The sequence below is a fragment of the Aplysia californica genome, unplaced genomic scaffold (assembly GCF_000002075.1).
Source record: "Aplysia californica isolate F4 #8 unplaced genomic scaffold, AplCal3.0 scaffold00188, whole genome shotgun sequence".
NCBI classification, from domain to species: domain Eukaryota; kingdom Metazoa; phylum Mollusca; class Gastropoda; order Aplysiida; family Aplysiidae; genus Aplysia; species Aplysia californica.
Window position 1 is genome coordinate 359,965 of NW_004797458.1, and position 11,613 is coordinate 371,577.

An 11,613-nucleotide genomic window follows, 5' to 3' on the forward strand; every position below is an offset into this window, starting at 1 on the left:
ACAAAAAGACTAAATTGTGAACAGTTTGTTCACCACAGGCAGAACAAACTTGGTACACAATTGTGGGGTGAACAGTCACCTGAGTGTATCCCCAGTAGGCAGCCTCGTCCTGGGTGCGACAAGTGTAGTTTTCAGCGAAGTCGACAACCATCTACGCAGAAGATGAGAGCAAAGTATCCCTGAGAATATGAAATTGATTGTGCTGCCACAAATCATTGAATTTGTGAAGCACAAGACCTTGTAATTCTACATACAGGGAGTCAACAAGAGACTCAACGGGTACTTTTTTCTTCACTTTCATCATCTTCGATGAATTCCCCTCCCGCACTTGCTCCCATAAATGAAAGCTGGCTGACCGAGTTAGCACATCAGGTGTCAGTAATGACAGTATTTTATTCTTAAACTCATTCACACCACACTCACTGCATTCACGCCTCACAATTCAATCTTGTGAAAGCCATTCGCGTCACATAATGTGCATTTAAAAAATGACTCAAGGTCTTGTTTCTCTGTGAGAAATGAGTTTAGAATGAACTTTCACTTTAACTTTAGGGTTATAACAAACCTCGCATGCACATTGACACAATTTTTTTTTGGGAAACAGGAAGATTGGGTTCCGGATAATGCCGGTAAAAACTGCAGACATAAACTTTAGCTGAGTGCTCATTCACAAAACGCTTGTGAATACTAAGCATAGAGGAAGAGAGAATTTTTTTTAGTGACGCCCGATTTCAGCACAGCACTTTTCTCCGGGACATCCAGTGCCACCGTATCCAAGTAAGTGCTGAGCAACAGTGTCCCTATTTCTTTTCTTTTTCATGTACAGCTCCCCACACCGCTTCATTTTTAGATCTTATGGTATAAAAGATCTACACCTAGCCTTCTCGGACAAAGGCGAAAAATCTCGGAGGTCCTGTGCGCGAGTTGCGCCCGTTAAAGTTCAAGATCCCTTGGTAGTCCAAAATTGATAAGAGTAGACTTTGGTCGCCACCTGGGCAAAATTCAAAATTTCCTACCAACTGCTGTATCTTTGTTTCATCTTTCTTTCTTCCTGCAATTTGTCTTTTTCTAGTTCTAGGCCATCTGCTTATCTGCCATCTTCGGTTCATTAGCATCCGCCATTTTGTTACATGTACCAATAACAAAGCCACAGGAAGAGGTTTGTCATTGGTCTGTGCTTTTCATGTGTTATGACCGTATGCTGTTGCGAGCACAGTAAAACTCTTACTACGGTAAACTAAATCATGTGATTATTGCCACATGATTTTTACTGGACCTCTGTTGTTTTTCCCTCAAAGTTACAGTACAGTAGACTTCCGTATTCAATATGTACCCGCTGGCACTCTCAAACAGTCTTATGCAGTTGCGAGCGCCGTAAAACGCCATACTAAAAAACCCCCCAAAACTCTCAAACAGTACTCTGTGACAACCGCCATTCTTCCAAATGCCTTTGTAAAAAGCGATATATCTTAGGACTAGTCTTTCTTTGTAAAATGGTACTGTGGGCAACACTCATCGTCACGAGACGGTTAAGATAAAGGAAATGAATAGCTGCGAAATTTGGTTTTTGTGACTACAGCCATTTTTTTCCCCTGTAGTCTTCGACAGAGACATTTGAGTGTTGAAACCAGTAGACAAACTGAATCCACAAGAGGGTAAATATGTAATAAATAAATGAGCAGAGCCTGCCAATATTTGACACCAGACCCTCAGATAGTAAGAGAGAGAGTGAAGAAAGACTTTTTTGTTGTAAAAATCACCCCATTTTTATAGTGTGAATGTTCTATGCTTTGTTGGGTTTTTTTAAGAGCAAGAGAGAAGAAAGAATGTGTGAGAGAGAGAGGAGAGAGAGAGAGAGAGAGAGAGAGAGAGAGAGAGGGAGAGAGGGAGGGAGGGAGGGAGGGAGAGAGAAAGAGAGAGAGAGAGAACTAATTTAAATAGGTTACCAGCCTGTATAGTCTGAATGTGAAGTGCTTTGTTACTTGCTGTTGTTGTTATTGTTTCAGGCTTTTGTTACTTGTGCACTTGCTATCATGCGTGAAGCACAAAATATTGATGGTCAATAAAAAGAGTATTACTATTACTATTAGTTTGTTGGGGTTTTTTTCCACAGAGGGAGGGGGCTCCCATGAAAATTAAAAATATTTCCCATTGTCCTTCCTGATACCAGCAAGTATGATTGAAGAGATTGTTGACACATGCTATTGAGTGTATTTTTTAAATGTTGAGAAAGGTTGTACAGTTGCTATTAAGTTTAAGGCTTGGTTGGTTACACCACTGAAGAATCAAACCAACTTGGAGCAAAGTCTGTGTCTTTCATTGTATGAACTATGAACTGTTTGTTATGTTACATAAAAAGTGCAACAAAGTAAATAAACAGTAAAAATAAAAAATTAACTTTCAGTTTTTGGCTTAATATTTATTTTTATTTGATATATATGTATGAAAACAAAACAACTTGCAACAACACATTATTCCCCTTCAACCGCTCCATTAAGACAGTCAGCACTCTGTGGACTCATCTGTACTGCAACAACTTCTTCTCTCTCTCCCACTCACACTCACAGACAAGATAATACCCATGATGAATGATGTATAGAATGGTTTAATACCCCTATTCAGCACTGTATGGTTAATCAAAGAGGCAGGACCTAAAGTATGATGTCACTTCAATCGGCAACAGGTCCATGCCAAGTTAGTGGACAGTCTTGAAATATCCCCTAAACAGCCTCACAGGGAATTTTAACCAGGCTTATCTTCATCTTAGCCCTGAATGCTTCCATAGAGCATGGCTACTTTGAACACCTGGTATGAACAAAAGACAATGCTTTACAAAAACTCAGCAAGCAAGAATCTCTCTGTTGGCATAAACAATCTAAAAATTCTGTGACTGAACTCCTTTGTTCTACACAAATCAACATCAGTTTTCAAGACAAGAACAGAGCTATAATTTTCGCTGGCTGCCCCTTGCTTTTTTTTAACACAGGTCTCCTCCATCTCTATCAAAAACAAACGCATGAACCCATGCACTCTTTCCCTCAACACATATGAGAAATAGTTGACACTCTCCCTCATTAACTTTCTAAAATCAACCTCCCTTTCCACTCCATAATCCCAAGACCAACCCTGTCCAACAAAATGCCCAGCCCCTCCCTCCTCATTGCTGAATAGCCTCTGCTATGGGGTTTGCGTGAATGGTGACACTCCTCAGTCTTGTCTCATGTAGGGGCTTGTGATTCTTCTCATTCACCGGAAGTTTCTCCATCGTGTCTAGCGTGTCAAATCCGTCAATCACTCTGAAAGATAAAGAAGCTCATGTCACATAGCATAACAGTTGCCAAAGGGCAAAGGTCACTACATTTTAGAGGGGAAAATATGCCAAAAAAGATATAAAAATAATAGCACATGAGGTTGAAATTGAAGAGCCAACCGTGGGCTGCTACCCCGAAGATCAAGTCAGAAAAGTTAATACCAGTAGAAGACAAGGAGATTTTTCTCTGAACTGATCAAGAAAACCTAAAACAGAATTTATAAAACCTATCAGCCACATGCTATCCCAATGCAACAGCTGAAGACATGGGACATCATAGAATAAGGGATTAGACAAAGAAATGGTCAAACAAATAAAATGCCATATTCACTCTGAAAAAGTACCATGTGAGAAAAGTTGGGTTTTTTTCATTCTCTGCAATTTGGAGAAATTCTGAGAACCGAGGATGCAAATGTAGAAAAATCATTGCTCAATTAATTTTTGTTATAGAAGATTCACATTTTCAAGACACACTCACGAACTATGAATGGACAAGGACATGCGCCGGAAAGCTTACGAATACTAATATATATTGATTTACTGACGACAATTGAAAATTTTGACTTGTCAAAGACGTTTGGTTGGAAACAGCTGACCAAGGCAGAAAAAACATTGGTCATAGTCAAAACAGCCAGAATCAATTGCTAAAACACAAGTCTTCATCAACTCCATTTCTAAGAGGACCAAGCTCAACTACCCAAACAACAAAAGTTCAAGAATGACCTGTGGGGGTCTCACATCACAGAGCCATCCACACCATTTCTCAGCATGATTCCAACTTAGCTAAGAGAAAATCTGCCCCAAAATAAGAGCCTTCCATTCAGCCATGTCAATACAACAAAATATTGTCGCTTCTAAGCATAAGGGGGCTATCCCTAAAAAAAAGGCTGTTTTGAGAAAATCGAAGGTAAAGTTTTTGCCCCTTATTCAGTTTCTTTAAAATTAAAAGACAAGGAGAGTTTTTTCTCTATAACCAAACAAATATACATACCAATGAAACCAAACTTCTCCTATAGGTAGGGCAATGCCCACTTTTGGTGTGGGTCAAGATTTCTGGAAACCCCCCAAATCTGGGTTAGCCCGCTTGTCCTTAAAAGCGATCATAAGCAAAATCCAGTGTAGAGAAATCTTACCTCCCAAAGACAGTGTACTTCATGTCCAGATGCGGCTGCTTGCTGTAGGTCAGGAAAAACTGGGAGCCATTTGTGTCAGGTCCGCTGCTGGCCATGGACACCATTCCTCTTGCACTGTGCTGCAGGATAGAGGGAATACTTCTTGGTTAATGAGAAACTGGGAATCACTGGCTCAATGGAGTGTGTCATTGAGCAAAAAATTATAAAGTTTGATAAAAAAAAAAACACACCAAACAAACAGGCTTACTGTTCACATGCTGTTGTCTTATCATACCTTGCAGAAACAAAAGTTAAAGTAGTGTCGGCTATGTTGGTATTTTTGCAATTTGTGAATTTTGTGACATACGGAACTGTCACCATCCCTCAATCCCTCAAACATCCCTAATTAGAAGAAACAAATAAATAAGGTATTTCTACATTACATCTATCTCTACCCCCCCCCCCCCCCACCCCTTTCTCTCTCTCCCCTCCCCTCTCTCTCTGTCTCTCTCTCTGTCTCTCTCTCTCTCTCTTTCCCCCCCTCCCCAGAATGCAACCACATAAGACAAGTTAATAAAAGATAGCATCTGAACTAAATAGTTTTTTTTGTTTTTTATCAAGAATCAAGGGCACATTTTGCTCCTGTGTATGGAAATTAGTGGCCTAGCCTTAGTTTCCAAACAAAAACTCAATATTAACCCTTTGACTGCTAACCATAAGTCCTCTGCGTGTGCTAAGAAAATTTCCACAGTGGCTGTGTATGACATGGTCTGCTTTTTGAATGGCTATAGCTTGCTTACTATAAGGGCTAGATAACAAAGTATATGTCAAATAAAAGAGAAATGAACATACAATCTATTAGTGTCACTCATTTTTAGGTATAAGTATTCTGTAGAAGAATTTGGCTGGTGAAAGTGAGATTTTAAAAAATTCCATCTCCGTATTCGAGATCCCTGTCATCCCGGAGATTAGATCTATGACAAAAACATGCTGCAGATGAATAACTGAAATCTTTGTCATCACAGTCTGCATGTCGGTAAATTTCTGCAATAGCTTGATCCATAGACCTAGTCAACCTTTGCGAAGCCATCGCGGTGAATGTAGACTGCACGCAAAAACCTCAGAGAGGCAGACTGACTTCGTTATTCACGCACAACACACTACACACTATGTCTCTTTGTTTTAGCTACTACATTCGAATCCCGGGACTAATAGCCTAAAAATAGGCATGATCGCATCGGCAAGTGCACAGAGAATACAGGGATGTAACTCTTGTTATTCAAAACTGTGTAGAAATGAAGATATGCACGAAACAAAACAAGTTTTTTTCCGGCGAACTAAGTAAGGCCACAATCCACACAGGAGTGAATTGTTAAGGCGTACCAGGTTCGCCCACAGAGCAGGCAAGGGGTGAAACAGCACAGAACTGTACCTCTACTACACAAGTAACTAACCTTGATACTTTCTCTGAATTCATCCTCAAATTTGGAGCCCCATATGCTTTTACCACCTTTTCCAGTACCTGTGAAGAGACCAAAAACATAAATCTGTTACTTTTTGGACAAGAAAATTACAGAGGCAGCAAAATAATCTTTGCATCTATATATATTCCTACCAATCAAAGGTTTCTGTGAGTCTAATTTCCTTGTATGGCCTGTTCGATCCATCTGTCAGTCTGAGGATAGCTGGCGGGTGCTCTGAATTGGTTTCAACCAGGGGCGGCTCGTGGGTCTAAAAAGTGGGCGTGCACAATAATAATAACATTAAGCTATCGCATGCTGAAGAAAGTCATAGGCATAGTAAATGAGACGCTGTATCATTTTAGGATCTTTGGGTTGGTGAGGGAAGGCCTCGTGCTTTTAATACCTTTATTTTCATTCTTTTTACTTGCTGCTTTGATTTCTAGTACTAAATTTGTTTGTTAGCTAAACATCAGTTTCGTTCATCGCGTATTGGAACTGAACACTCAAGTACATGTATTAACTTTTACTACTCAACTACAAAACCATTCAAAGGCACAACTCATAGGACGGTCACGTTCACCTCCCTCAGGTTCGCGGTTACAGAGCCACTTAAAATAGTGGCAAGACAAACAATGAATCTACCACAATTCACTGGAGCACTCTGCTGGATTGCTCCGGGGCTCACATAATTAGCAAAGAATAGCGTAGGGTCTGTCATGTTTATTTTTAGACTGCCTACTGTGGGCTATGTTTCGGCACTATTCGGCAAGAGCACATTTGAGATGTGCCGGCTTATTAATATTAATGTACCGCCAAACTCGCTACGAGTGTCTTCATCGCTTGGGTTATCCCAAAGAGCGATTTATAGGTCAGGTCACACTGTTGAATATCTTTTTCTATTTAGCTAAAGCGCGTGGACTTTGGCATGGCATAGTACAGTGGAAACCTGATATAACAGGGATGGCGGGAGTAGAGAAAATGTCCTGTTGTTATATCCGATCCCTGTTAAATCAGAAATGCAAGGAAAGTAGGCATTTGTGGACTAATCCAACTGTACTTGTTAATGGGTAGTTGCCCTTGCAACAAATACCCACGAACAGGTTTTTTTTTTAGCACCAACTTTCTCTTTGCCTCTTTAAACCACATCAGAAGAGCTTGGTCCACAGCATCTGCATCGGGTAGTAGTCTCATCTTCTTTCGATCCAGAGCAAACTTCCCATTGGAGTATGCTGCCACTATCTTCTCTCTATCCTTGATAATGGTGTGAATCGACCCTCGTGGAATGTCGAACTGAAAACAAATCTCTGCCAGCGGAGCTTGCTTTTTGTCAACAGCCTGGATTATTTCGTATTTTTTGTCAATTGAAAGGCATTTTCTCTTGCGATTGACATCGTTGGTGACACATTACGCGCGTGTGTTGCTAGTTTTCGGGCTAGATCGAGGTCTGCAGCACACCGCAGCCCTCTCTTGCTTCACAAACTGCGTGTGCTTCCTGTGGCATGTGTTGCGTGGGCTTGCTCCATCACTGTGTTACTCTCTCTCTCGCTCTTACTTTTTACACATTGTTAACAGCCTTTGTCCCTGCTATAACCGGTTGGGCTCCGATGAGGCCCTGTTATTGCCGATAACTTTTAATAGAGACAAAGAGTAGAAGAAAACGGGGATTTTAAAAATCCCTGTTATTACCGGATCCCTTTTATTACCGGGCCTGTTATATATGGTTTCCACTGTAGATATTTTACGGCGCTATAGACATAGAAATGACAGTTATGGCGCCAATGAGGACCTTTGTTTTGATATAATATTTGGCTAGGGTTTGTTTCTGGTTTTATTTTATTTTATTATTGTGGGTGTTTCATGTAATAGAACATTAAAAAATTTCGGGCGGCACTGCACGACCATGCTCTATGAACGAACCGCACCTGGTTTCAACACATTTGCTCCTTCCCTCCTATAAAAAATCAATCATCGTTTAATGAATCTCTCCTCTTACTTTTTTGTGTCTGTTACTCTCTTGTAAGACCTCTAATCTTCTGCGCTTATATGACTATGACCTTATTGTGTCGCAAGAGCCGTACAACATTTACAATAACAAATATAACAAAATTGCTTTCTGAAATAGATACAACATGGTGTCCTTGTTAAGTTTCACTTACCAGATGGGTCTCCAGTCTGAATCATGAAGCCTGGGATATTTCTGTGGAATAGGTTGCCATTGTAGTAGCCACTCGCACAGAGAGCAAGAAAGTTCTGAAATTAAAAAAACAACAACAGTAAAACAAATTTTCAAGACTTTGACAACCTTACATTGTAAACAGACTGAAAAACACGTTCCTGTTAATATACTGCGTTTCTCTCATCCATTCAAAAAATGAATAAAAGCAACTATTTGATGGAACAAGAACAAAATAAAGCGTATTTCCATTTAAAATATAGGATCTAAACAGACCCAAAAACACAGAAAAGCAATACTATCCCCTAATCTTACAGCTATAGTCGAACCTGTCTGTGACACCCACCCATTGTCAAGGAGAAATGTCATCCTCTTAGACAGTGTCAATATAATAAGGGAAAACACAAGGGGGAAGAGGATATTTGTATCTTCCACAGGTGGTCTTTAGTGCAGGATTGACTAACTCTTAAAAGGAAAAGGTGTTAATGCAAAGTGACCCCCAGGTAGGCCTACTAAGCAAAAATCCCAAAAGGTTTCCCAATAAATGTGACTTTCGAGAAAGAGTTAAATAAAATCACAAGTTCAAAAACCTACTCAACAATATCAGTCAGGGTAAAGAAGAATGAGCCATATTCAGTGGAGTCCGCAAAAACGAAACATGGTTAATCTGAAAACAGCAGTAAATCGAAAGAAAATAGAATCCCTCATTTTTTTATTTTAAAAAAAAAAATTTTTTTTTTTGGGGGGGGGGGGGGGCTATTTATGGGTAAACTAATAAACTGAAGAAAATCTGGTGGTCTTGCAGATTTCTGTTTAAGTCTCAAGTCTAGTGGGGGGGGGGTTCAGGATGGCATTGATTTTATTTCAGTCAGCCTTTTCAAACTGGACAGACATTTTTATTTTTACTTTAGAACAAAATTGACAAACTTTGAGAGCACATTCTAAACAACCTGCAAACATGATAAATCATTTCTAATTTTAAGATAGGCCTACTTCAAAATCAAAATGCCAGTGTTGTCTTTTTTGCATTAAAAACCAACAATAAATCTGTGTCTGTTAAGTTAATGATAATGCCATATGTCCCTGTGACTGTGCGACAAGTGCAAAATATTTTCTAGGCTTCAGAGGTTCCAACTGACTGAAAAAAATCCGGAACTTTTCGGACTCCCGTTGAAATGCGTGCCTGGGGACTCAAAATTGATATAAACACACCATCTAATCTTATACCAAGGATGTTTTTTTACAAAGAACAATATGACATGCACAAAGAGATTAAAATATATATACATTTTATTAATGTATACCCAGGAATTTATTACAAAATCCAGACAATTTCAAAGTCCTGATTTCCAGAAAATATCAGGAAAATATAGCACTTCTGATAGTAACAAACTTACCTCACACGTAATAGGGCACTGTTCACAAAACAGTTCAAGTTTAAGATCCCCAACGTCCGTATGCAACGTCACCGCCTAGAGGAACAATCAAAGAGGAAAATTTATATAATGTCAAATCAAAGTGAATCAAAGTAGGAATAGGACGGGATAGTTATCAAATGAAGAGATCATTTTTTCAAAGATTTATTTAAGTAAAACTGCAATCAATTTAATAACAAGTCTCTTCCCTGATGGCCTAATTTCATAGTTTACTACTGAATACAGAAATTAGAATGTTCAAAGGACTGCTTCACTCATTCAAGACGTTGTAACAGAGCATCATGATGTAATTTAGGTTCAAAGCAAAATTCAAGGGCCAAAGGTACACTTTCTAAAGACTATTATGTTATGATGAAACACCGCAAGGGCAATTAGGTAGCTGACATTTAACTGAAAACTAAGACTAAGAAGCTTTTTAAAAAAATGTGTGCACATGTTTGTGAATGTCATGTGTTGCTTTGTTCAAATAGAACATTGCCAAATACAGTGGAACTCTGTTTCAACAAAACTTGAATTCAACGAACAGAGTTGGATTCCACGGTTTGTTTTTATTCATGTAAATAGCAAAAACAGCTCGGATTCAAAGAAAACATAACTGAGCAAGCTCCGATTCAACGAAGACGTTTCCAAGGTGAATTGCCTATATGGGACCAATCAGCAGCCTCTTCTCATGCTAACACACGCCTTATTCTCACGCACACATGTTCTTAGCGTGCGTTGTGATTGGACGAGTGGCCAGCACAACACAAGTGTATGATTGAGTGTGCCTGTATCTCGGGGGATGGGACGAGGGGGTACAAGCGGTAGTGGCGGTACAGACGTGGAACGTCAGCAGGGATACAATTTCCCAGATTACTGATCGCTATCTCAGTGACATAATAAGCTGGTCTTGAACTTAAAATAAATCTACATAATGAATATAGTGCACTGGACTGTGGAATAAAACGTTAAGCTAGGCTAGGCCCTACACAGCAACATAACTTGTTCGGCAAACAATACGTTAATTAGATGTTATACACAGGCGTACATTTCCTCCTCCTCGTCCCCCCGCTTCTTCTTCTTCTCCACCCTCCCTCCCTCCTCCTCCTTCTTCTTTATCTCCTCCTCATTCTTTTTCTTCTTTATTTCTTCTCTTCCATCTACACCTCGGATCCTCCTCCTTCTCCTACTCAATTCTCCTTCTTCTTTCATGAGCACTCAGTCCGCTGTGAGAAGACAGTCAAAGGCGCGAGACCGAAACCGGGAATTCCAAGAATACCCACAGGTTCAGCCAATCGTAGCCCGGTTTACGCCCTGCACGTAGCCGCATGTAGTCCCAACGACTTCGTTGAATACGAGTTTCACTACACTAGATTCTAGATCTAGATTTCTACGTTGTAGGCTACTGTCACTGAGCTGAGTGAACTAACAGAGCCGAGTACTGGCACTGATGTGATTTCTAAACTAGATTATCTAGAGTCTACAACAACTTCAGTTCAACTTACCATGATAAATGTGAGAACAGCTTGATGTGAGGAACAATGAAGATTAAATCTAGATCTAGTCTTCCCAACAGAAAAGCAAAACAAAAGAGCACTATTCTTGCGGCTTCACAATCTTGACCATGTTTTTACAAAATTTTAAGTCTTGTTTCGACTTTCGAGTTTTTTTAGACAATAGTCGACAAAACGAAAAGCGAAACTAAATTAAAGATGGGAGTGACTTCCCTTTTCTGTAATGCCAGTTGGCATACAGAAATAAACTCGGTTGAAAATACGACTAACTGTTTACCTGTCCACTTTGTTTCGCGATATTTTGTTCTAGTTTAATTAATTCGTCCTTTCACTGTTGTTCTTAATAAAAGTTAAAGACTTGAAAAAGAAGATGCATACTGAATTTACCTTCTGTTTGAAATGTTTTTGTTTTTTTCTTTTTTGACCTCCATACATGTACTACTTCAGGAAGAAAAAGGACAAGAAGAAGAAGAAGAAGCTGAAGAAGAAGAAGAAGAAGCTGAAGAAGAAGAAGAAGAAGAAGAAGAAGAAGAAGAAAAAGAAGAAGCTGAAGAAGAAGAAGAAGAAGAAGAAGAAGAAGAAGAAGAAGAAGAAGAAGAAGAAGAAGAAGAAGAAGAAGAAGAATT

General features: G+C 39.5%; 1 protein-coding gene across 1 annotated transcript; it reads right to left on the bottom strand.

Moving 5' to 3' along the window:
- Nucleotides 1-2,404: 2,404 nt before the first annotated feature.
- LOC101862798 (peptidyl-prolyl cis-trans isomerase-like 3) lies at nucleotides 2,405-11,179 on the bottom strand. The gene is made up of 6 exons (XM_005098626.3): nucleotides 10,979-11,179; nucleotides 9,456-9,530; nucleotides 8,042-8,135; nucleotides 5,877-5,944; nucleotides 4,444-4,562; nucleotides 2,405-3,296 (listed from the first exon to the last, which is right to left on the bottom strand). Exons 1-6 carry the CDS (start codon nucleotides 10,979-10,981, stop codon nucleotides 3,158-3,160), a joined length of 498 nt encoding a protein of 165 aa, XP_005098683.1. The 5' UTR covers nucleotides 10,982-11,179; the 3' UTR covers nucleotides 2,405-3,157.
- Between the last annotated feature and the right edge of the window lie 434 nt (nucleotides 11,180-11,613).

Bases quoted from the DNA above. Each gene is read 5' to 3' on its own strand.
- LOC101862798 (XM_005098626.3), bottom strand. The intron at 8,136-9,455 runs GTAAGTTTGTTA...TTTTAATTTCAG, and splicing joins AGTGCCCTATTACGTGTGAG to AACTTTCTTGCTCTCTGTGC. The intron at 5,945-8,041 runs GTAAGTGAAACT...GTCTCTTCACAG, and splicing joins TCAGACTGGAGACCCATCTG to GTACTGGAAAAGGTGGTAAA.